General features: G+C 42.1%; 3 protein-coding genes and 1 long non-coding RNA gene across 5 annotated transcripts; 1 reads left to right on the forward strand and 3 right to left on the reverse strand.

Moving 5' to 3' along the window:
- Positions 1–120: 120 nt before the first annotated feature.
- On the reverse strand, positions 121–21,268 carry LOC101094096 (platelet factor 4-like). Of its 2 annotated transcripts, XM_045056226.1 has the most exons (5): positions 21,263–21,268; positions 4,761–4,766; positions 892–1,046; positions 464–587; positions 121–345 (listed from the first exon to the last, which is right to left on the reverse strand). In XM_045056226.1, the coding sequence occupies exons 3-5, from the start codon at positions 992–994 to the stop codon at positions 258–260; spliced, it is 315 nt and encodes a 104-aa protein (XP_044912161.1). In that variant the 5' UTR covers positions 995–1,046; positions 4,761–4,766; positions 21,263–21,268; the 3' UTR covers positions 121–257. The 2 variants fall into 2 exon arrangements, with proteins under 2 accessions (XP_044912161.1, XP_011280030.1); XM_011281728.4 differs by lacking the exons at positions 4,761–4,766; positions 21,263–21,268 and having other exon boundaries at positions 892–1,132.
- Positions 5,916–7,727, reverse strand: LOC101094344 (pro-platelet basic protein). Its single transcript, XM_003985329.5, has 3 exons — positions 7,492–7,727; positions 7,017–7,152; positions 5,916–6,864 (listed from the first exon to the last, which is right to left on the reverse strand). The coding sequence occupies exons 1-3, from the start codon at positions 7,598–7,600 to the stop codon at positions 6,762–6,764; spliced, it is 348 nt and encodes a 115-aa protein (XP_003985378.1). The 5' UTR covers positions 7,601–7,727; the 3' UTR covers positions 5,916–6,761.
- On the forward strand, positions 11,777–12,659 carry LOC123385042. The gene is made up of 2 exons (XR_006597012.1): positions 11,777–11,835; positions 12,057–12,659. It is a non-coding gene; the product is annotated as an uncharacterized LOC123385042 (long non-coding RNA).
- On the reverse strand, positions 16,421–18,642 carry LOC101094593 (alveolar macrophage chemotactic factor). Its single transcript, XM_003985330.6, has 4 exons — positions 18,394–18,642; positions 18,098–18,230; positions 17,891–17,974; positions 16,421–17,522 (listed from the first exon to the last, which is right to left on the reverse strand). The coding sequence occupies exons 1-4, from the start codon at positions 18,599–18,601 to the stop codon at positions 17,504–17,506; spliced, it is 444 nt and encodes a 147-aa protein (XP_003985379.3). The 5' UTR covers positions 18,602–18,642; the 3' UTR covers positions 16,421–17,503.
- Positions 21,269–25,935: the final 4,667 nt, after the last annotated feature.

The raw sequence follows: 25,935 nt of genomic DNA on the forward strand, positions 1-25,935 counted from the left end.
AGTCCTTATTAAACCCAACTTCCCTTCAAATATATTTTTTGCTTAAAATTCTGGAGATTTTCTTTTAAATGAAATTGAGTCAACACTATTTCTTTGCTCTATTAAGAAATACACCACACGTCGATTTATTTTATTTATTTAGAACTTGGAGGGCAATAAAAAAAAAAACATCGGGAGATTTTTCCACCATTAGCTTGAAAATGAATAAAACAGAAAACATGCTGCGTTGCAACTGTACAGAGTGAGGCAGCTGGTAGCTAGCTCTCCAAAAGCTTCCGGAGTATTTTCTTATACAGGGGGGCGTTCAGGTCCAGGCATATTTTCCTACCATTCTTCAGAGAAGCTCTGCCAGAGAAAAGATTTGAACGTGGGGTTAGACGCGTAGTGAAGCGGGGTGTGGAGGAACGCAGGCTAAGGCAAAGGAGGCAGAGGGTAGGGCCCCGAAGCCAGTGCAGGGACTCACATCATCTGGGGAACGGGGCAGTGGACTGTCGCACCCATCACCTCCAGGCTGCGGATATGCTTGGGACGGACTTCGGAGGTGGTCTTCACGCACACGCAGCGCAGGTGCTCATCTTCTGGGTCCACTGAGGGTTGGGGGGGGCGGGGAGGCGGTGGAGGACAGAGCGGTGAGTCAGTGAACCTTCGAACTTACCTTAGGGATCTTTTTTCATTGCGTTTGGCTTTCATTTCCTCACCCATAAATCATACCTCCCTCAGAGAGAAGTGTTACTGACAAGATGGTAAATAGTGCACCGGGCAGCTCATGGCACAGCGCCCGCACACCTAGGCAGAGCTCAGAAGATTATAAAAATTCCACCCCAGCCCTGGGGGTTCCCCGACTGCCTGTCGTCCGCCCCCGTCCCCTCCACGCCTTACTGTAGCTCTTACCTCTGGGGAGGGCGACCACAGCTGGCAAGAGCAGCAGTCCCAGGAGCAGGAGCCCCGAGCTGGGCAGGGGCCTGGGGGCGCCCGCACCCACTCGAAGCCTCATGTCCAGCAGGTGCCAGCAGGAGCCGAGAGTGCAAGGGCAGTTGGGGCCGAGGCTTTGCAGGCCAGTGGCTCCCAAGACTCTCGAGGCCTGTTTTATCCCCACTGTCAGTCCTGTCCTGTCCGGAAAACTGGGGCGGATGGTGGGGGAAGTGGAGACACTTCTGGGAAGGGTTAGGCCAGATCTGGCCAGCCAAGATTAGGAGGAAAAAAAAGAAGAAGAAGAAGAATACTGGGGTCAGCTGTTTTGGCTGGGAGCTGGGAGCAGGAGCAACACCCTCAATCTAAATTCATGTACGTGCACATGGGTGCAGTTAGAGCCAGTATTTGAACCTGTCTGTTGGCTTTGTTATATGTTACTGTAGAGTTCTCTGTGATCACTCTGTTGCCATTTATACAGGTGGCGCCTTCAGACCCTAGACAGTTTCTGTTTCTTTCCCAACTGGCAACAAACTGCCTTTTCAAGAACTGCTTATTTCTGCCAGCTGTCCTGATTACCACGGAGTCGAGCTTTGTGGCTGGTGTTAAAGGTGTGTCTTCGTAATTGTTTTCTTGCTCGTAAAAAGTTGAATTGGTCTTTGGGATGACTCAGCTCTGAATTTCACCCGAATGTGAAGTTTCCTCCGTCTCTTGAACAGGATCTACCCTGCCCTACCAGCCACCCTCTAGAAAGCAAAGTCTGTTACCCTGGTCTATCCTCTTACCCTGAGAAAAATTATGAAAGTAATATTGGAATGCATTCATTCTGTAAAAACTTGGTGCCCACATGTTACTGCGTTGGGCTTGGCCCAGAAATGAGGTCAAGCAGGAGAGTTTCCAGGCCACATTTCCCAGAGCCTGCTGTGACCTGGACAAGTGCCAGTTTAAGTCAGGCTGCACTGTGGCTGGATCAGTGATGTTCTAAGGAGGGCACAGAGCTTCTGGGAGTGGAGTGTAGAAAGATGTGGAAGAAGGGTGGAGGCTAGGTAACAAAATCCACAAAGTAAAGGTCAAGAGATCGATATGGACCATCTTCCCTTCCCTGAAAAAAGGATGACTTGGGCTCTTTTTTTTGTTTTGTTTTAAGTTTATTTTTCTTGAGAGAGAGAGAAGAGAAAGAGAGCAGGGGAGGGACACAGAGAGAGAGAGAGAGAGAGGGAATCCCAGGCAGGCTCTGTGCTGTCAGCGCAGAGCCTGATTTAGGGCTCAAACTCATGAACTGTGAGATCATGACCTGAATCGAAATCAAGAGTCAGGTGCTTAACCGACTGAGCCATCCAGGTGCCTTTACTTGGGCTCTTAAATAGGGCAAAGTATGTCCTCATCTCAAAGCCAGAGGTTTTCTGTCGCGCTGATTAACAGTGAAGGGCATCAGTGGCCCATGGCAGGAAACTAGCTGACTTCTGAATGCTCAGGAGGACCAGGCTTCTGCAGGGCTATGCAATGTCCCTCCTCCACCTACAATGTTCTTTCTCTTAGTATCCCACCACTTGCCTTTCGGCTAAGTCCCATTCGAATTTCTGGTGTCTACCTAACATCACTTCCTCAGCGAGGCCTTTCCGGACAGCTACAGCTAATTGTGTTCCCTGTTGTGTCTTGTAGCGTTCCTGCATTTGCGATCTCTCACTGATACAGATATTATACATGCAGATACATATGCATGTGCACGAGTGTGTGTGTGTGTGTGTGTGTGTGTGTGTGTGTGTTTGAAAGTGTTTAAAATGTTTTCTGGGGCGCCTGGGTGGCTCAGTCGGTTAAGTGTCCAACTTCAGCTCAGGTCATGATCTCATGGTTTGTGGGTTCAAGCCCCAAGTCGGGCGCTGTGTCTCAGATTCCGTGTCTCCTTCCCTCTCTGTCCCTCCCCCGCTCGCACTCCGTCTCTCTCTCTCTCTCTCTCTCTCTCTCTCTCAAAAATAAACATTAAGGGGCGCCTGGGTGGCGCAGTCGGTTAAGCGTCCGACTTCAGTCAGGTCACGATCTCGCGGTCCGTGAGTTCGAGCCCCGCGTCAGGCTCTGGGCTGATGGCTCGGAGCCTGGAGCCTGTTTCCGATTCTGTGTCTCCCTCTCTCTCTGCCCCTCCCCCGTTCATGCTCTGTCTCTCTCTGTCCCCCAAAAAATAAATAAACGTTGAAAAAAAATTAAAAAAAAATAAAATAAACCTTAAAAATTTTTTTTAATGTTTTATCTCCCCACATGCAAAGCTGTATGAGGTGAGCGGTCATAATGTATATCACTGTTCTAGAACATGGGCAAGGACTCAATATAAAGTACTATATTCATGAAGATAATGTTGAAAATGATGATGCTGAGGCTTTGACTTGCTCCTCTGTCGGTTTCTTCACACAGTTAGAGCAGACCTCTATATCTGCAGGTGTCCCATCAGGTTGTGATTATTTGTCAACCTGTCAGCCCCTCCGACCAGACAGTGATCTCTTCAAGGACAATTTTCTTGGACTTACATATGTTGAACATCCAGCATCCAATGCAAATGGATGATCCAGAAGGTGCTGTAACTTACACAAGTGTATTGCACTAAAACTTGAGATCCCAAATAGGGTTAGTGGCAGAGGGGATGGATAGAAGAGATGGTTTGGGATATGAATGGGTGGCATACCGGATTTTACAACCTTACCCCCAGATGTCAATGTTTACAGGAAGTAGTAAATGTCATTAAGTGATTCTTTCTCTGCATTACACGAAATAGTTTAATGCACACAAAAACGAAAGACATGTGCATCTTAGGAGGTATCGCATAGTGCAAAAAACCTGTCATGTTTCAGGAGCTGACCCTGTTGGTAGCAGGAGGAAACCACTAGAGAAATGAATGAAATGTCTGAGCTCTTGTGAATTATTGGAGAAAAACTAATGAAAACGATTGCAATCCCCACTTACTGCTTTATTATATGTTTATATATATGTGTATATATATTAACTACCATTTAATAAGTGCATTTATTTTGTAGATGAAACATGTTAAGGCACTGAGCCTATACCGATGAGGAGATAATAAAAGTAGATGTTAATATACAAAATTTGTGAACTAAATGCTTAATACGTGAGTGTTCCCCCAAAGTCCATTTACAGATTGGGGTTGGTGAACTTGCTTCTCCATATCAAAGTATGCTGCTTGCGATCAGGTCCTATTTTTGTGTGCCAATAACATCGCGATATAGGATATAATCTCTTCATTAGAGAAAGAAGAATCGGGGAACGTGGTGTGGTGGTGAAGAGCAGAGCTTCAATTACTCTGTCACCTACTTATTTATCTGATCTTGCAGCAAATTTCCTAATCTCTTTGAATTTCAGTATTCTTCTGTAGAACACTGGGAATGCTAATAGTACAACAAATAAAATAATAGCTAACATTTACATAGGGGTTCTTGTGGGGCTTCTAGCCCTTTGAATCTATTAACTCTTAATTTTCACATCGGTTGTCAGACAGGCAATATTATTATCCCATTTTAGAGATGAAGAAACTAAGGCACAGGGTGGTTATGCAACCTGTCCAAAGTTACACAGCTAGTAAGGGGTAGAGCTAATTCACCCAATTATTCCCTTTACAGAGGATGAACTCTTAACCAGATCATATCTATCTTGTGAGAATCATTTAATTCATCCATACAAAACACTTAGTATGCCAGGCATATTAAAATTTATCCAAAAATTTTCACTATTATAATAAATTAAGAATGACACACATCAGTGCCATGTGGGTGGCTCAGTAGGTTAAGTGTCCGACTCTTGATTTCAGCTCAGGTCATGATCTCACAGTTGAGGAGATTGAACCCCACATCGGACTCTGTGCTGATAGCATGGAGACTGCTTGGGATTCTCTCTCTCCCTCTCTCTCTGCCCCTCTCTTGCTTGCACGTACATGCTATTTTTTGCTCTCTCTCAAAAATAAACAAATAAACTTAAAAAATAATAATAATGGGGGCGCCTGGGTGGCTCAGTCGGTTAAGCGTCCAAATTTAGCTCAGGTCATAATCTCACAACTCGTGAGTTTGAGCCCTGCATCAGGCTCTATGCTGACAGCTAAGAGCCTGGATCCTGCTTCAGATTCTGTGTCTTCCTCTCTTTATGCCCCTACCCCACTCGTGCTCTCTCTCTTCCTCGGAAATGAATAAATGTTAAAAAAAATTTTTAAATAATAATAATAAATTAAAAAATCTAAAATTGACACAGATCATCAACTAGTGATTTTGTGTGCTATATTGAGAAATAAATGAAGTGTAAAAAAAAAAGGGGGAGGGGTTAGTAAGTCTTTTTCCCTCAACAATTCTGTTAAAATTAATAATATATGACTGCAAAGCAACAACAAGTTTTGATTTCATGTTAATACTTCTGTGAGGATAGTGTGGGTATAAATTTAAGGGATTAAGAAATAAATGACCAGGGGCGCCTGGGTGGCTCAGTCAGTTAAGCGTCCGACTTCAGCTCAGGTCATGATCTCACGGTCTGTGAGTTCGAGCCCCAGGTCGGGCTCTGTGCTGACAGCTCAGAGCCTGGAGCCCGTTTCAGATTCTCCTGTTCATGCTCTGTCTCTGTCTCAAAAATAAATAAACGTTGAAAGAAAGAAAGAAAGAAAGAAAGAAAGAAAGAAAGAAAGAAAGAAAGAAAGAAAGAAAGAAAGAACCAGAGGGAGTGGGGAGAGAATGGGCAAAATGGGTGAAGGGGAATAGGAAGTCCAGGCTTCCAGTTATCGAATGACTAGGCCACGGGGATAAAAAGCACAGTGTGGGGAATGTAGTCGATGGTGTTGTAATGATGTTGTACGGTGTCAGGGAGGTAGCAGCACTTGGGGAGCACACAGCACAAGGGAGAGAGATGGTCAGTCACTCTGCCGAAATGAATGCAACTTTGGCCATCAGCTATATTCAAATAAAAAAAAATGTAAAAAAAAAAAGAAAGCTCTGTTTCTTATAAAACAATGATTAGAAGTCTGCCAACGTGTGAATTTTTTATTTTCGTATTCGCAAGGTTGATTCCACCACAAAAATTGTAAGCAGACAGGATGTGAATGCAAATGTATACGAACATTCCAGGTTAAAACATTTAACACCATAGAGAACCTATGTTATTATTAGGATTATTATTGAAAATACTGGAGTGTTTTTAATAGAGAGAATGTTAATGCTGTTCATCATATATTTTTTTATTCTATAGTATTAAATGTATTCACTTTAAAGTAAGTAACCACAGCTTACAATACTCACATTCTACAACTTTATTATTTTTTAGGCTTTGAAGGCTGAAATAAACACTAGAAAAACCTTTCAAAAATGCTTGGAGGCAAAGTATCCTAAGACGAAGACAATGAAAAACTCTGTTAAGTCCCTAAATAAATCAACAAACATTTATTGAGCAAGTGCTCTATTCTGGGCTCTGTGTGATTCCTAATAACAATGACCATTATGGAATCTATTAATCATCATGAGTATAGCTAGTCTCACAGTCAAGTAGAGCAAGAGAGGTTAACACGCATATGAGTATTTGGAAAGAAAATTTTAAATAAAGGAAAGCAAAGCATAGTGCCACATTTAGCCAAGAGTTAGGGAACAAACCATATATTATATTTTGGCAGTAAGTTTGCTTACTGTTATCTTCTCTCTGTCGTCTATGAACCAGCCTTCTCAGAATGTCATGCGACTTTTCAAGGCAGAATTGAACACATATCCAAAGTTCAATACAATATGAGTAGGCATTTTGGATAAATAAGAACCCCAGAAAGTCGAACCTTCAAACTCCTACTCTTCTTGGGAGATAGAAAGATTTGACACAAAGCGAACAGATTAAGCCATTGACCCACCACTTTCCAAAATTTTCTGGACTATTTTCTTGATTTTGGGAGCTTCTGGGTCCAGGCAGACTTTGTTCCCGTTCTTCAGCGTGGCTCTGCAAGAGGGAATGGAATGATCTGTGAGTGCCCTGGCCTGACCCTCAGAAGCCATTCACCGGGCTGGATGGATTAAACTGCGTCGGTGGGGACAGAAGCAGAGAGTTTCCCTAATGCCCAATGAGGCAATGGTACAAAAACAGGGACTTACATCACTTCGACGTTGGCACAGTGGGGTCCTGCCCTGAGCACCTCCAAATTCTGGATGTTACTTGGGTGAATGCCAGAGACGGTTTTCATACACAGGCAGCGAAGTTCAACGAACGGCTCCACGTCTGCACGTTTAGCTAGGGTAGAAAGCGTGACTCTGTTAGTGGTCCCGATTCTTGCGGAGATCTTATCTAGTGGCTTGTTTCCTTAGCCCCTTATTTGTTAACTGTGCCGCTCTCCTAAAGTCGCTGCGTCTATGACCGTCCGATCTTTAGTAAAGTACCCTGGCAGAATGCCTTGGCACACGTGAAGTGCCCACTAAGCATACCCTCCCCTCCCGGAGGTACTGGTGTAACGGCCTCTCCAGCCCCGGGAGCGACCGTGCAGACTTTCTCCCAGGCCCTGCTGCAGCAGAGGCAGCCACAGCTGCAGAGAGGCAGGGACTCCACTCTCAGCGCTCCCGCAGTTTCTCTTACTTAACCCAGAGGGAACCAGCGTGCTCAGGAACAGCGACAGCAGTAGCAAGCCCGGTAGGACCGGAAGCCGGCTGGTGCTGGAGCAGGAGGAGGTAGGACTGAGGCCCATGGTGGAGACGACTAAGCTGGAGTCGGTCCTGGAGGCCTCGGTGCGAGGGCGAATTGCTGCCTCCAAGTCTGCGGTCACGGTGTCTCATGCTCTCCCGATGCCTTTTATACAAGCCCCTCGAGGCCAGCAGGGAGAAAAAAGATAGGGAAGAAGGGATGGTGTGTGGAAATACATGTGGGAGGATGGGCAAGTTGTGCTCAACCCAGATAAACACCAGGCAGGTCGGGGTTCCTGCTCAATTTTATTTATACTTCCCTTCACACTGTGCTCTCCGCACCCCCCTTCCCCCATTCTTAGTACCCATATCCTTGACGCGAATATAACCTTCCACGTAGGGAGGTAAGAACTAAACTGAAGTCTTACACAAATTTTCTTTGTGTATCTACATGATAACACCCTGCTTTTCCTGTAAGGCAATTTCTAGGCTTAACAGACACTTTATGACTATCTGAGAGCATACATATATGGCCCTTTCCAGGTGCCAAAGAAAGCAGATGTTCCTAACTCGGTTGCTGATAAATGTTAGGATTTGTTTGTAGTATGTGCATAAAGTAGGAGCCAATTACCGGCAAAGGCCCACTTTGCATATTAGTTTGTGGGTTGCTTTCTGTTTTCAGAATGTATTATTTTCTTCTAATGTCATCCAGAAACTAGAAGAAAAGCGCCTCCTCCCTCGTGTTGTAAAATAAACTGCTTGTTGAGTCTACTCTAAAAAGCAACACCCAGCATATTTCCTTTTTCTTTTATTTTTAATATTTCAGGGAAGTGGGTAATATAATTCAGTGTGAAAGGTTCATACACTGCAGATGTATGTGGAATAAAACATGTAAATTTCTCTTCATCATTATTCTATATCCTCACTCTCCAGTGGAAACCTTAGATAACAGTTTGATATTAGTTTTCTGTTCTGTCTACATTTATATACACACATATGTGTATATAGACAGACACACGTCACTCGTAGAGAAACACATATATCGATAGAGGTAGACATAAATTTCTTAATATAAATGGGATCATTAGATGGTTTGCTTTTGCCCTTCAAAAATACGCCTTCAGCATCCTTTCATGCTACCCCAAGGTCATCTTTCCCCATCCTTTTTAATGGCTGCGTGACGTTGTATGGCATGGGCAATCCTCAACCAACCTCTGTCTTATTGGTGACCTTGAGGGTGTTTCCAGGTTTGCAGTGTTACAAACTGCAACAAAATCTCTGTTCCTCAATTCTCAGAGAGCAATCATGAGTCTTGATCTCAAACCCTAGGTGATATAGAGAAAGCACCTGCACATCACAGGCTGACTTGTGTGTGTTATTGTCTGGATCTCGCTTTCTTCTATGAGACTTGCTTCCTCAAGTGGACCGTACACTTTTGAAGGTAGAGGCATGTCCTAGGTTTCTTTGAATGCTTTAGGGATTTTTTGGTGTGTAGGATAATACATTACACAGTGGGTCTTAAACAGTGTTGGTGAGTAGATCAATGAGTATTGTATGAAGGAAAGTTTTTAATCAGACACAATCCTCAGACCAAACTCCATCTGGTCCCAAGTACCTATAGTATAAAGAGGTGATTTGGAAGCCTGGGAATAACGGACAAGGTTCTAGCCACAAGCCGTCTTCCTATTACAACTATGTACAAATCTTACACAATATTATTTAAACTTCTCATTATTTGCTTATGTTTTATACCTTTAACATTTTGGAAGAAACTCAAAATATTCAAATGTACAAAATTACATTTTCTATCAAAAGAATCAATACAGTCAATTATTGTTTCCAATTGTTTTTTCTTTCAACTTTAAAGCCAATTCTCCCTCTTGTTTAAGTTAGACAACACCTACTTAAGTTCATCTTCCATTGTTTTGTAAATGTATTTCTCTTTCTCACCCCTTTAGCTTTCCCCATGTATCTTACAGTCTGGCAGTAGAACATATTAAAATGATTTTCCACCTCTTCCAACTCAGAAATTCATAGTCTAAGAAGCAAAGTCAAGAAAAAGGTTAAGCTGAAAATGACTATCCTTCTTAGAGCTAAGATGTGGAGTGAATAAGAGAGATTCTCAGCAGGAAACAGAGTAAGGAGAGTGAACGCCTTTCTAGTTCTTCTTGAGCGATGACTTTGTAGTCTTTCCTCATTATTGTGATTGAAATGTTATTCATTCTCTGGTCAGATATACTTTTATTCAAATGTAAGCTCAAAAGCATTTTCAGAGCAAGATATAAAGTGTTGTGGTTTTTTTTTTTTAAGTATTATAGTGTCTTTTTTTTTTTCCCCATCCATCACAGCCCCAACACATATTGTTTGCTGTATTTATTAGTTTCACTGGACACTTTTCCCTCTATACACACACTATCCAAATTTCTTTCCTGGTTCATTTAGTACCAGGAAAGCGGTAGGCATGTTGCAGAGTATCATTAAGCCATTGTCTTAATCAACATATTTGTCACAAAAGATACAACGTCAGCAAGGTTCATGAGGAAGCATTAACAAATTTCTTGAGTCACTAAAATTTCGCAAGCCTATTAGTTGGCACTTGAGGTAAATAATGTTTTGCTAGCTTTTGCTGATTCAGTAAATATTAAGTATCTAGTATGTGCCAGATGTTTAAAAGTTCTTCTCATTGGGTGACTTGGTCATTGTGCTATTTCTTTTTTTAAAAAATGAGACCTCAGGGCGCCCGGAGGCAGCTCAGTCGGTGAAATGTCCAACTTCCTCTCAGGTCATGACCTCGCGGTTTGTGGGTTCAAGCCCCATGTCGGGCTCTGTGCTGACAGCTCTGAGCCTGGAGCCTGCTTGGGATTCTGTCTCCTGCTCTCTCTGCCCCTCCCTCGCTCATGCTCAGTCTCTGTCTCTCTCTTTCAAAAATAAATACACATAATTTTTTTTTTTTTTTTTTACAGTGAGACCTCAAATACTGGTGCAAAGCAATGGGTCATCAATACCAATGTGCTGTCGTTACCACTATACTGCTAACTGTGCTAACTGTATTACCGTCATTTGCACCTGGTAGGTTGTTTTTGTTTTTGTTTTTGTTTCCATGAAGAGAAACACAATACAAACTCTGAAAAACTGGCTTACTAAGTGGATAAAAGATACTTTGAAGTTAGTTATTCAATGAAAAGAAGGTTATACAAAATAGTATGTTTAAACAAATGCTAGAAAGTTAGTGTCAAAGTTTTTGGGTTTTAAAATAACTGGGCAGCCTTTTTATGGATCCAACATTGTCACGCTGTTTATTAATTTAATTCTTCTGGTGTGGTAAGTTACTTTATCTCTTTTTCCTTTAAGTCATTGTATAAATAGCAGAGTCCCAGTCATTTAGGAAACTAGCAAGGTTTCAAAGACTCAAACAACTTATCTGTTAGCTCTTTTGAAAGAAAATATCTAGACATTTGGAGGAGTATTACCCACTAAAATAAAGCATAGATTAACTGTCATACATAAAAGATTTTGAACTGACATCTCCCAAGTATGAAGGAAATAAGCTGTCATTCGCAAATTAGTCATAAAAGCAATTAGTACAGAAGATCTTGGGGATAATGCAATTTGGGGTCTTGCTGTCAAAGCACCTTAAGTAATCAATTGAAATACTAGAGGATAAAAGATTTCCTCTATGTGCTGAAACCAAATATGTTTTCTGTATGATTCTCAGTTGACAAGAAGAACCCAGACCTTAGTTACTCTGGCACTCGGCACCCAGAGGTGAAGCCTGGGGTGGGGTGGGGTCAGGGAAGGAGTAGGAAGGGCGGAAGAATTGAGGGGGAGTGTCTTCCTGGGTGCTGTTGGACAGAAGCCCTGCAAAGGTTCGAGGAGCTGGGAATTTTCACTTTAATTTAATGCCAATTAATATTAGCCATTGAGCGTCAAATGCATAACGACCCTCTCGTGTAACAAGTCAAGCCCAAATTTAGTGGCTTACGACAATGTATTATTTCTGATGGTTCCATATGTTAATGAGTGGTACTTGGACCTCACTTAAGTGGGTGTCATCAGAGCACAACTGGAAACGCTGAGAAGTCCAACATGGCCTCTCCCACATGGAAGGGGCTTGTGCCGGCTGCTGGGGTAACTTCGTCCCCCTGCTCCTCCTTATCTTTCAAGTAGCATTATTGTACTTCTCAGGAGAACAGGAAGAATGGAAAGAAGGAAGGAAGGGAGAAAACGATAGAAGGAAGGAGGGAGGAGAAAGGAGAGCTGGGAAGGGAAAAGAAGGAAGGAAGAAAAGTAAAAAGAAAAGGTAAGACAAAGGCCCTCCACTCTCCCCCCTTCCTTCCCCTACTGTCCTCTCCTCCTTGCCCCCTCTGCTCCCCCCAATCTTTTCCATCTCCTCTCATCCCTTCCCGGCCTCTCCCCTTCTCTGACCTTTCCTCCCCCACCCTTCCCTCTTCTCTTCTCCTTTTTTCTCCCCTCCCCTGTCCCTGAAACCCGGATGCACCGCCCACACTCCTTCCCTTTCAGGATCCTCTGGATGGTGCACCACAGCTGTCTCCAGTTGCTGGAAATGATGGCTGCTGTCAGCTCACAACTGAGACCTTCTCTGGGCACAGCCCAGGGCCCCAGGGAAATGTCTCACCCAAAGTTGTCCCCACTCCCCAGAGGTAGCCCACATCTAATGACCTGTCAGTGGGAGAGTTTGGAGGTCTGCTCCCTTGCCACAATTCAGAGTAACTCTGGAAGGCTACCCCAGCCCCAAAGCTTCTCATAGGATCGCCTGGTCTTCTACTGTAACAGCAGCTCTCCTTCTCTCTGGTTCTTTACTTCCTGACAGATGTTTATCTTTAGAGCACTCCTCAGTAAACTTCCTGCATGCAAATGTCCTCTCAGGGTTTGATTCTGGGGAATCCCACCCGAGAGACCCTTTCTCTCTCTTTAAAAAAAAATCTATCCCTTATCATTCAGCTTTCGAGGAAAGCTTTGTCAGAGAGAATTCAGTATATTGGCCGCCATAAGACCTTAACTTAGGCTGAAAGCTTCCCATTTTTGTAATCTCCGTATCTCAAGAATCCTGTACTGGGTCTATTCTGTAACAAGATTATCAATAAATGGGTATTGATGGATGAATATTTATAAGAGAAAAATATACCGTATATGTTGGTAATACTAACACATGAATGACAGAAAAAAAAGACAGAGAATATGAATACATTGTTCCCAGAAGCTTCTTAAAAATGACTTGTGGAAACAAATCCTGCGCTAAAACTTAAGGATCCATGCATAGATAGAAAGAATACAGATACATTTGAACAAAATGATGGCACTTAAACTACAGAGCTCTCAGTTTTCTGACTTTAGATTAGGGAATAGGAACTAATATTTGTCAAGTACCTACTCTGTTCCAGGATCAGCCCTTAGTGCCTGTGAGACAGATATTATTACTGTACTGACTTTACAGATGAGAAACCCGAGGGATGGAGATGTTAAATGAATTGCCAAGGACAAACAGCTGGAAGTACTCAAAACCAGATTTGAAACATAATTACCCTGACTTTGTATTGTACCACAAAGTGCAAAGAATTACAATTACTGACCTCTCCAGCTGGAAACCAGTTAGCGATTTTTCTCTTTGTTCAGCCTAGAGGTGGGTCAGAAACAATCATCCCACATTTATGTGGCAGTGGAATCACATCTTTTAAGAATGTGGTTTTTGGGGCGCCTGGGTGGCTCAGTCGGTTAAGCGTCCAACTTCGGCTCAGGTCATGGTCCATGAGTTCAAGCCCCGCGTTGGGCTCTGTGCTGACACCTCAGAGCCTAGAGCCCGTTTCAGATTCTGTGTCTCCCTCTCTCTCTGCCCCTCCCCTGTTCATGCTCTGTCTCTCTCTGTCTCAAAAATAAATAAACGTTTAAAAAAAATTAAGAAAAAAAGAATGTGGTTTTTACAGAGGAGGTAGGGGTTCTTGCAATTTCTCAATATTTACGAAATAGGACTCTAGACTTCATAGAAAGAAACTTTTGCATGTAAACTCTAAGTCTCCCTATGTCATTATTTCACTGTACATATTTGAAGTATGAACAATCATTTTCGGGAATATAATATTAATTTTGCTGACTAAAAGCAAACCAGGACGGTCAGCCAAAATTACAATCATGTGCATTCTCTCTGTCTTCCGTGATTCAGTCAGGGAGGCAAATCAAAATCCCCAGGTACTCATTCTGTCTGGTAAATTTCTCAATTCGTAACATCCAGGAAAGACTTTTGAAGTTAAATACAATATGAGAGCTACCCGCAGTGATTTTCCTTATGCAAGAATTACAAGTATGATAGAAAAACAAAGCCACTAGTCAGATACCTTCAAGAATTGAAGGATTATGTGAATGTGTCACACCCAGAGGCAAGCAGGAAAAAGTGGTAAAATGAAGGGCATTAATTAAACATTGTAAATTGTCTGGAGGGGGGCAGTAACAGATATTTTAGCTGGCCTCTTGTTCAAGTCCTAGTGCTTTCATAACTGAGAGTGAGTTTCAGATAGACAGTAGAGTGAATGTGGCATTTAGGAGTTTGTGTGAGGAAAATGTATCTCTAGAAGACTTACAGTGGGTTAATTTCCCCCAGATATATTAGTCGTTGAATTTGCTAGTGGTAAGATAAATGGTAATGCTATTATTAGTGAGTAGTAACTGCCAATGAGGGTCTTGTATAGGTTATACTTCCGTAATATCATCTCTTTTCTTCATAGAACAACCAATTATAGCATGAGCATGACAAACAGAATTGCAAGAATACTACAAATGAGGTCTTACTCTATGGTCTATAAAGAAACCAAACTTGTAAGTCTTGTTTCTGGGTAAAACAAAGATCTTGAATGATGGCAAAGAAAAAAGTAATCAGTAATGTTTATTTCTTCCAGAACATACATTTCACCTCTTGAAAGGACATTTGATATGCTTTCATTTATTATTGTCAGGCACTGACTCCATGAGTATTTTGGGACTGGTATGACAAATAAGAGATTATTTAAAACACTGAAATTTATAGTTCACACATCTATGGTAATTTGATTTTCTTTCTCAATGTTTCCCTAATATTAGTATATGATATGATTCATAGGTTCAAAGGGAAAAAAGCACTATTTGGGAGAGTAAAAAGATCATGAAAGTTTAAAAATTTTTGAGGTATTTTGTTTTTTTTTTTCAATATTGCTAAAAAATTGGTCAGTAAATCATCTCTTTAAAATTTTCCATACCTTTGTATCTTCCTGTCTTTCTCCCTCTTCTGTGTTACGTAGAGCTATATTAATACATAATAATGATGTATTACTATAATTACTGTAATAATACATTAATAATATGTTAATAACATATACTAATCTAATAGGTGTTTTATGTATAAAGAGAGAGATGAAAAGATGTAGAATAATTTAGCTTAGATATAGATGTGTTAATAATATATTAGTATGTACTAATAAATACATATGCACCAATATAAGCATATATATTGATCCAGTTGGTGTATGTGTATATGCATATCAATTGGATTAGTCTCCTTCCTTTCATTTTCTTGCTTTTCCTAAGGATGAGTTATTTACATGAAATTGCTATTTTGATACTGAGAGACAGTGAGACTCCTTCAGTCCGGACCAGTCTTCTGCTTAAGCACCTACTATGGGCTAGGCAATGTCCTAAAAACAGAAACGAATGTGACAAAGGTATTCTGGCCCTCATGGAGCTCACAGTGAAGCTGGAATAGACCCTAAATAAATGACCACAGGGATATAGTCTCTATGGATTCTACAGTCATGTCAGTGACAAAATGTTATGAAGGAAAAGAACAAAGTGCTATGAGAGGATGTAAAAGAGGGCTTCATCTGGGGAGGGCAAGGATCTGTGAGGTCCTCAGTGACAGGTCAACTGACTTCAAAGGGAGAATGGAGTTGGCCACGTGAAAGTGAGGAGTAGATGTTACAGGTTGAAGGGCTACCCCAACCTACCCCAGGGCTCTTGTTAGATTACTTGTAGACAAGCTGAAGAAAAGAGAGTAAAGGAATTACCATTTATGCAACATCACATTGAGCAGGTTACTGATGTTAGGACACTGTCTAATAACCTGAGGTTCAGGATAATTTATTAATTCCTTAAGTCAATCCGTGGCAGGTATAGGGGATGCAGAGATGCATATGGTTGACGATCGAGGAGAACTCTTACGTATAAAGAATAAAGAAACTCACAAACAAACAAAAAAACCCACGATACAATATTTGCTATTCAAAAACACTGAAATATTTAGAAGATCCTTAGGAGAACATCAAAATGGAAACCACAAATTCTTCTGGGAGTGCCAAGGAAGACTTCCTGAGGGAAGCATTGTTTGAGCTGAGTTCTAAAGGATGAATAAGCTTCCTCCTATAGGCAGAAAGTGGTGAGGCCCTTCCAGGTAGAGGCCCTACCAAATGCAAAGGTGTGGACCCAGGAAAGAACACTCCCAATTAGGGAACTAATAAGCTCTTGATTGCAAGGGTGCAAAGGACCCGTGAAGTTAAAGTAGTCATCAGGAGTCAGTCAGATGAGACAGAACTGAATATGCCATGTTTCACAATTTTTATTTCCCATCTAGGAAATAGGGAACCAGTTAAGGATTTAAGGTAAGGAAGCCTTACCTTAAATTTGTGTTTTCTAAACAGCCCAAAGGCTGTTGGTGCTCTGAAGGAGTAACTGGAAGGGGACTGATCTTGGAGGAAGGTTGAACTTATACAGTGGGCCCCAGGGGGGCGGGGGGAATGAGGGTCCTCTCTGCTAGCCAGAGAGTAGCATAGTTACTTCTCAGATAATGCAGAATTAAAGATAAGCAAAGCTTTTGCAACAGTATCAGAAGGAAGAAACAACATAAGTAAATTTTATATATCTTTTATTTTTTCCAAAGAACAGAAGAAGTACCATAAACCAAGAAGACATATGATGAAAAGTAATTTTAACATCGCAGGTGTGATGCATAGGTAATTCTTTATAACAAAACGCTCAAAACCTCAACCTGCATATATTTCTTGAAAACCAAATGTGAATCTATATTTAAATGGCGCAAATACATTTTCAAAACTGCCAGAGTACAGGTCATGGTTACGTTTGCCTTTGTTGCTAAAAAATGCAAACAATGCATTTCTATAAAAACTGGAAGTAGGGAATTCACCTATTTCCTAGCTTCTTCATTTATCCAAAACATCTTTAGTGACTAGAATAATAGTACTCCTAGCAAAATGGTTAATATACACCATAAAATCAAAGTTTAACAAGTAAGTCATGACATTATGCCATACTAAGAAGACATCATATGTCTAAAGTTATAGGAAAAGAATATATTAGTCCTTATAGAACTTAAACATTTAAAAATTCTAAATAAGGAAATATATTTTATACAGATAACTGCACGATACGCTCAGCTTTCTAAGGCAATACAACTCAGCATTCCAGGTCTAAAAGCAAGGAGTTCTCCTGACATATTCCCCAAGGAACAATACTAAAATGTTTTCTATTTCATTAGGAGTAAAGATAGCAATATATCTTCACATACAGCATTCTAATGAAATACCATTCACACATGAAATCCCCAGCCTCCTCAGTAACAGTATCAGGAATATATTTTAAAATGACAAAAGTCACCTTGAACGATTAACAACCAGTGATTTTTGACTCACAGTTCAGTCAATTGCCAAAGGTTTCAATAGCACAGCAGGTAAAGTAACAGCAAATAAATAGCAGGGAATACTATGTGAAGTACTTCAGGACCGGGGCGTTAAGCTGGAAGGACAAAAGTAAATCTTCGCTCAGCCCTTCTCTCACAAGTAGGGAGTTCATGAAGAAGCCTAACTCACTAGAGAAAACCAGCCCTTGCTTTTGTCTTCACTGGGTCCTGAGACGCGCAGAAAACGGCTCCGCCAAGGAACTGGGCAATTTTTTCCAACGCATGGTCCTTTCTCTTAATCAGCCTTTTTCCCACTGTTGAGAAAAGAATTATATCAGTTGAACCGAATTTCTACACTCTCTCTACTCCAACCTGTTTTCAAAACACAGAGCTTAAGCCCGATGAAAAGCCAAGGGTGGACTCAAGGACTATACTCAAAACAAAATACATTTCAGCCATGATCTCTATGGAACCCTCTATGACAATTAGATTGGTGATAAAAAAAAGTTTCCCCAGGACTTTGCTGAACAGTCCCCCCCTCCGCCCCCTCTTCAAGGATCTTTTATCCCAAGCGTGGTCTCCAACGGGTAGGCAAAGCCAGCCGTTGCCGAGAATAAGGACCTTGAGAAGTCTACGCTCTCAAAAGAGATTACAAAGCACAAAGATCAAAGGGACAGTGTACCTGTCTAAGATTTTCTGGATGGCTTTCTTCATCACAGGGGTTTCTGGGTCCAGACAGACTTCCTTCTTGTTCTTCAGGGTGGCTCTGCAGACACACACACACACACACACAAGGATGAGCCCTCGAGCCACGGGAGCTGAAGACTCGGGCTGAGGGACTTCTCTCCTGTCAAGGTCACAGTGGACACCGCGGCGCACGAGGACTTACATGACTTCCACCTTGGGACACTGTGGCCCGGCCCCGATCACCTGCATCTTAGCGATCATTTTGGGATGAATCCCCGGTGTGGTGGTTAAACACACGCAACGCAGCTCCCTCACTATGACCGCGACGGGACCGGCTGGGGCACAGAGACAGAGGGAGAGAGACACCGTTATAGGGCAGGTGGGAGGAGAGCTCTCCCCGCGCCCGCCGGCCCGGGGCACCTCCCCGCTCCCGGGGCGGCCGCGGAGGCTGGGCGCGCCGCCCTGCCCGGGTGCGTGCCGCGTGCCGTGCGCTCTCACCGCTGGCGAGGGGCCCCGGCGGCGTCAGCAGCAGCAGCAGCAGGAGCAGCGCGCACAGCGAGCCCGAAAGGCGCGGGGCGCGGGCGGCGCGGCTCGGCGGGAGGCTCATGGCGGCCACGAGTGCGGCGAGGGGTGCGGGTTCCAGAGGCGGGAGAGGAGCCCGGATTTGAAGCTCCCTCGCACTGTGGCTTCCCCAAGTTCTCCGCATCCCTTTTATCGGCACGGGCCCCTTCCCTCCCTCCGCAGGAAGCTCAAGCCTTGGGATGCTTGGGAAACTCCCTGGAGGAGGGGGGCGGGGAGGGGGCTGGGTGGAGGGGGGCTGAGCAGAAGGAGTTGAGGAGGAGGGGGGCTGGGAGGAGCTCCCTGCACCGGTGGCGTGGTGGGTGGACTTGGTAGCCGCGCCCCGTGGAGGATGGAGCTGCTGCTCCCGCCGGCGGTGGGGAGCGATCCTGCAGGGATTTCATCCCGTAGGCCAGCCAGGGCTAGCGCAGGCCAGCTTCTCCTGGGGACAGAGCCCTTTGCGGGTTGTCCCTGGTTTCCGGCTGAAGAGGAAGACCGGAACCAAACTGGCAGGTTTGACTTCAGACAAATTTCTGAACGTTCTTGCTTATTTATCATCATCACCACCATCACCACCACCATTCAGGAAATGTCAGCGGTGGTGGAAACTGCGCTGAACTGAAAGGCACTCCTCTCCTGCCTTCAGGCGGGTCATTCTAGGTTCTTCGAATCAACTTACGATCCTTTGGACTTCGGCTAGCTTCAGAGGCCAAGATACTTCGATGGAGGTGTCTCTACTCCAGCTTGGCGTCAGTGGCAGGAAGGGACTCCCAAAGCAATTCTAACTGGAAATGCCACCCTTGTAGTTTGCAGCAAGCATATGCGCGTCCGGGTGGTCTTTAAAAATCTTCAAAAATCACTCAGCAAACTGGCCTGGAAGATAGTGACTTGCTTTCCACTGTTCAGTACGCTAGTGAAGCCGAGGAGGTATGGTCTTTGGGGATGTGATGGGGTTGGGTGAGCACAGACTTAAGCGGTGACAGAGAGCTGAGCCTCGTCCAGCTCCAGACTCTAGCCAAGTGTGTAACTGACCCAATTTGGCCAAGCTGTGGCAGGCTGCCAAGTCTGAGGGATTCTTCTGGGAGTTTGGTCTGGGCATTTGAATCGATTTGTTAGCAAGACAGCACCCACTCTGGCCTCACTCAACTTCACAGAAGGGAAGGGGGATCAAAGACATTGGCTTCTGGAATGATTTAGCTTCATGGTTAGTGGCTGCTTTAATGCACAAGCTGCTTTAATCAAGTGAGCTCGGAGCTGCCCCCTGAAGTTAAGGGGTGAAGTGCCTTCCTCACCCTCTCTCATAACTGTGGAAACAGTTAGAACACCCAAGTATTAATGGCCAGGCCTTTCATACGTCTACCTCCGTGCAAGGCATGAGTATGATATTGGAATGACACCTAGATTTTCTTTCATGGCAATCTAATTAGATCCTCTTCTGGATTGTTCTCAGTACCCTTGTCCTCACGGTAGTCCAGCAAAGGCAATGGGTAAACACGATGGCAGTTGGAAGCTACTACTTTCCTTGTCCCTCAAGACCCTGGGGAGTTGCATTGACTCCTCCATATACCTTCCTGGGCAGAACATCACCACCATTGGTGGGCAAGGGGGAAGTCTCATACACCTTTAGAACTTTTGGTCTGGAAGGAAACTTAAAAAATTCTCTAGTGGAGGGAGGCTGGGAGGCTTGGCCTCACTTTGTGGGGAAGCTAGATGGGAAGTTCGCTATCCTGCACAGCTTCCTGATGCCATCAGCATCAGACCTGACTCAGCTGATACAACCCTTCATCCTTCTAGGGAGTGGTAATCTGGGAAAACAGCCTGCAGATTTTTTATATTGACTTTTTAGAGATTAGACTGCATATAAAGACCAGAGGTAAACCTCACTGATTCGGAGAAAATAAAACTTCAAAAATGTGACTACAAATCGTGGGCAATTAAATTCAACTTGACCGAAGCGGGGAAACCACAATATGATAAGACTCTGGGGGAAAAAACCCACCATAATGGCATAGGTTATTGAGGGGTGTGTGTGTGTGTGTGTGTGTGTGTGTGTGTGTGTGTGTGTATTTAGGTTAGTTCCAAATGATCTATTTTAAATATAAATGAACATATGACTTATTTTGGCATGAAATGGTGAGTTTGGAGAACGGTCATGAGACGTGATTTCCAGTTCCTCCTGATACTCTTATAGCTTTTCTTGCTTCACTTGGTTTGTACTCTGAATCAACTTGCCGTGGATTATTTGTGAAATATAAGGCAAAATTTTTTTTTTTTTTGCAGCTGGCAAGCAGATAATAGAAAGTCCCCGCTAGAAGTGGGTTGTTGGGTTGCCCAGCCTAACCAGGAAACAGTGTGCAACTTAACCTGGGTTCTCACTGAAATCATGCTGGCCCTTTGCCCATGTGTAACTCTTGTCTAGGCGTTGCTGGTGTGGGCCTTCTGCAAAGACATGGGGATAAGCATGGGGATGATCCAAAGACTCCCTGCAGTTGGGAATGAAAACACCAAGTACCATAGGAGGCAGAGTTCTTTAAAAGCGGTTGTTTCTTCTTTCTCATGGCCAGCCAAGCCATTTGCAGCAACGTGGATGGAACTGCAGGGTATTATGCTAAGTGAAATAAATCAGTCAGAGAAAGATAGATATCAGATGGTTTCACTCATATGTGGATCTTGAGAAACTTAACAGAAGACCATGCGGGAGGGGAAGGGGAAAAAAAAAAGTTACAAACAGAGAGGGAGGAAGGCAAACCATAAGAGACTGTTAAATTTTTTTTTTTAACATTTATTTTTGAGAGACAGAGAGAGAGACAGAGCACAAGTGGGGCAGGGGCAGAGAGCGAATGAGACACAGAATCCGAAGCAGGTTCCGGGCTCTGGGCGCCCAGAGCCCGACGCGGGGCTCGAACTCACAAACCATGAGATCATGACCCAACTGAGCCACCCAGATGCCCCAAGGAGACTCTTAAATACAGAGAACAAACTGAGGGTTGATGGGGGGCGGAGGACAGGGGAAAGTGGGTGATGCGCATTGAGGAGGGCCCTTGTTGGGATGAGCACTGGGTGTTGTATGGAAACCAACTTGACAATAAATTATTTAAAAAAAAATAAAAGCAGTTGTTTCTTTATTCCCCTTTTAAGGGGAAGCCATTTGCCTTTCCGGCACTCTGTCTAGGTAGTGGAGAAAGGCAACATGATATTTTTGTCCCAAACTATAATAAAACAATCTGCAAAATGACATTGATATCTTGATAGCCTGAAAGATTTATTTGTTTGACAGAAGCAATAGATTTTTGGGGACACCTGGGTGGCTCAGTCAGTGAAGCGTCTGACTTCGGCTCAGGTCATGATCTCACAGTTTGGGAGAACTTGAACCCACAAACCGCAAGCTCGTGACCTGAGACGAAGTTGGACACTGTTGTCTCTCTGTATGTCCTCTTTGGAAAACTGTCTATTTAGATCCTCTTTCCATTTTTTAAATTGGATTTTTTTGTTTGTTTTTGAACTGTATGAGGTCTTTATATATTTTGGATATTAATTCCTTATGTAACAGATAAGGAGTTGCAAAAATCTTCGTATGATTTGCAAAAATCTTTTCCTATGCAATAGGTTGATGATGATTTCTTTTGCTGTGCAGAAGCTCTTGGTTTTAACGTAATCTCATTTGTTTATTTTTTCTTTTCACAAAAAAAATGTTAATGTTTTTCAGATTACAAACCATGTTCTACACAGTCACTAGCAAATACCCCATGGCTGTTCACATCTGGTTAACCACTTGTATTGCCCAACAACCATATTTTAATCTGTTGAAATCCTCAATCTGTGTATTCCTAGCCCTTGAAGCAACAATGATGTCAAACATCTGAGAGATTTCCAGGTTCACCAGCCTGAAACCATCACCTGCTTTCCAAATTCCTCTCTTCCTTCAAGACCTGTGTGAAGTCCCATCTTCTTTGAGAAAGGTTTATCCTGATAAGCCAGTTAATATGTATTTTTTTCATCTTCAGCCTTTGAACATCTAATATACTTGTAATAACTATCTGATTAACAGAATTTACTTTTTCCTTAATTTTGCTTTTGTCTCTTTCCAGTCAACTATAAATCAGGGACAATGGAAGTGTTGAATCACTACATTGTACACCTGAAACCAATACATTGTATATTAACTAACTGGAATTTGTTTTTTTTTTAAGTTTATTTATTTATTTTGAGAGAGAGAGAGAGAGAGAGAGAGAGAGAGAGAGAGAGAGAGAGAGATTGAGCACAAGCAGGGGAGGAGCAGAGGGAGACAGGGAGAGAGAGAGAGAATCTTAAGCAGGCTCCATACTGGAGCCTGAAACAGTGCTCGATCCCGTGACCCTGAGATCATGATCTGAGCCAAAATCAAGAGTCGCTGAACTGACTGAGCCACCCAGGTGCCCCTTAACTAACTTGAATTTAAATAAAAGCTTAAAAAAAAATAAGATCAGTGGTAATGTCTTACATCTTTCACCTAATCTCTGTAAGTTCCAGGTTCAGTAACAGTCTAAGAACATTTAATGACAGATGATGATAACCTTTTATTTTGCAGTATTCTTTGAATTACAAATGGCTGTTAAAGTCAAGGAGAAAAGAATAGGGTGGTTTGCTGCCATTAATCATTTGAACTCCTCACTTTTGACTTAGCTTTGTCTGTGTTGGAAATTGTTTCTTGGTTATTATTAGGGACAATTCAGATGATATTTTCAGTCTTTGGAACTGGAACTAGTCAAAAGAATGTTCAGAAACCAGCAGGATATTTGATATTGAAAGAAAACAGTATCAACAGTACAGATACAACTACAGTATCAACCAAATTACATATTTTCTGGGACTTAGAGATTGTTGGAGATAAATGATAAGGGAAATTTCTGGTTAAGTTATACTGTATTGGATGTTCACAGTGGGACTATTATTCTAAATTGATCTCTTCCAACATAATCAAAGAGAGCTTTAATTGTATGATCATGCCTTAGGCCTTGTAAAATATTTTTCTAAGTTTCTATTGTTCTTTATTTGTACTACTCTTTATATTACTTTTAAGAAATGCTATATGCCTTACAGTAATTAAAGATGTAGACATATAATTGTCAGGTTAGGTGCATCAAGGATATCGGTATAAGAATTTCTCAATCACTAAGAGTTTAAGTAGAGGATAGAGTTACTTGCTTGCATGCAAAAAAAAAAAAAAAAAAAAAAAAAAGGAAGAAGCCAGCTACATCTTGGGTTAACTTTGCAATATCCATGCATTCTGTCTGCTTCCACACTGGCTTGGCAGTCCCATGAAGAAACAGTATTATGTAGGGAACGGCATTGCTTCAAAGTTGCCCCAATCGCACTGTGAAATGTCAGGAATGTTTTCCCTTCTATTGTCCATTATCTAATTTGCCTTGCTGCCCATTTCAGATGAAATCTGCTTGAGAAAGGAGTATATCAACGAACCTTAATTGAATCCAAACTCAGCAGGACTCCAGAGAACCCTAAGGGAACATTTTCTTGAAATTTCCTGGTTGGATGGGGTAGCTAGTAATTTTTTGTTCCTCTGTGCAAAGGCTGCAAATGTTTTGTTGACAAGAGAAGATACAAAGATGAGGATTAAAAACATAAATGTTTCGAAAAGCCCTGGATTTCTCAGAAATAGGAAGCATTCATTACTTTCTTCAGAAATTTGGTCTGGCCTCAGCAAAACAACAAAAGTCTTTTAGGGGTTTAGCTATTTTAAATAACTTTTTCGAGATGTCATTTATCTGATAGTGACTGCGGAGTCCTTTATGAAAAATTAGGCTTCTAATGCTTGCATAATGATGGTCATTTACTATACTGTGTTTTGACTATCATTTACCTTCCTACCTTTTCTTTTTTAATTTAGGAGAATATCCATTTCTTCATGAACTCACAATATCTTTCATTCTCATTTAACATGTAGTAGAATCTCCTTGATTGCTGATTTAGTAGGAATAATTGTGATGTATTTGCATGTCTGTGGTTTATATACTCTGTAGATAATCAAAACCCTCTCTGTTGTCTTCCTTTGTCATCACTTGAATAGATGATGTCCATGAACTTAAAAGTCACACACACACACACACACACACACACACACACACACACTGCCACCACCAACGGCAACAATACTCCAGTCTAAATGTTTGTGCTTCTCTCCCCAAATTCGTATATTGAAATTCCTAACATTGTAGGATTGTAATAGGAGGCTAGACCTTTAGGAAGTAATTAAGTCATGCAGGCAGATCCCTCATGAATGAGATTAGCGTCCTTATAAGAGAGTCCCCACAGAGCTCCTGCACCCCTTCCTACCAAGTGAAGACACGAGTGAGGTGCCATCTATGAACCAGGAATCAGGCTCTCACCAGACACTGAACCTGCCAGCACCTTGATCTTGAGCTTCCCAGTGTCCAGAACTGTGAGAAATAAATTTCTGTTGTTTATAAGACCAAGGGAAAAATAGGAACAGAGCATATCTTATAGTTGATTTCTTGCCACAAATTTTTTCGTAAATCTGATTATGAATTCTTAGTGAATAACTACTTGTATGCATTTTTCAAACATTGCCAAAAAGGAGGGAGTGGGGGTTAAGCAAAATGCGTGAAGGAAATGGGAGCTTCCAGTTGTGGAATGAATAAATCATGGGGATGAAAGGTACAGCATAGGGAATATAGTCAATGGTATTGTAATAGCGTTGTACGGTGACATATAGTAGCTACATTTGCGGTGAGCATAGCATAATGTATACAGTTGTCCAATCAATATGTTGTACACTTGAAACTAATATAATGTCGTATGCCAACTATACTTCAATTTAAAAACATTTGGTTAATTAAAAATTTACCAAAAAAAAAGAAAGAAAGAAAGAAAGAAAAAAACCCTTTCTCCCTGGCCACAGTTAATGGGTCAGAATGGACACATAATTAAAACAAAATTGTTTTAAGAATTGAGAATTAGGAAATTGATCCCATTGACATAGAAGCATTGCAATGCCAAAGCAAGTCACAAAATCCTAGAAATTCTGGCTATTGCTGAACTATGAGTACCTTATTAACAAGTTGAGATTTTAAAGCATGGCTTCCTGCTGGAGAGTAAATCGACAAAACCACTTTACCAGAATGCTTTGCTTTGAATCATTTTGGTTTCCCAAAAATTCAGTATTAGTAAATCAGATGGGAGGTCATTTTCTTTGGAACAGGGTGTCCTTTTGGAAACAATTTAATTTTTCCTGATTTAAATTTGAGAACCAGAATGACAAATGCTATGACCAAGGACTATGTCATAGAAAAGAGAAAAATAGTATCTCTAATGTACTTGAAGAAGACCAACACTGGTTTCTTTTGTAATGTCCTTATGTGAAAGTTAGTTTTTTGTAATAAATGAAAGTTATGAAAGTTGTATATGAAGTATACCCAATTAGCTTTCTATGATGGTTTGAAAATAAAATCGTAATGTAAATTGAGG

This window comes from Felis catus, chromosome B1 (assembly GCF_018350175.1).
Source record: "Felis catus isolate Fca126 chromosome B1, F.catus_Fca126_mat1.0, whole genome shotgun sequence".
Taxonomy (NCBI): Eukaryota; Metazoa; Chordata; class Mammalia; order Carnivora; family Felidae; genus Felis; species Felis catus.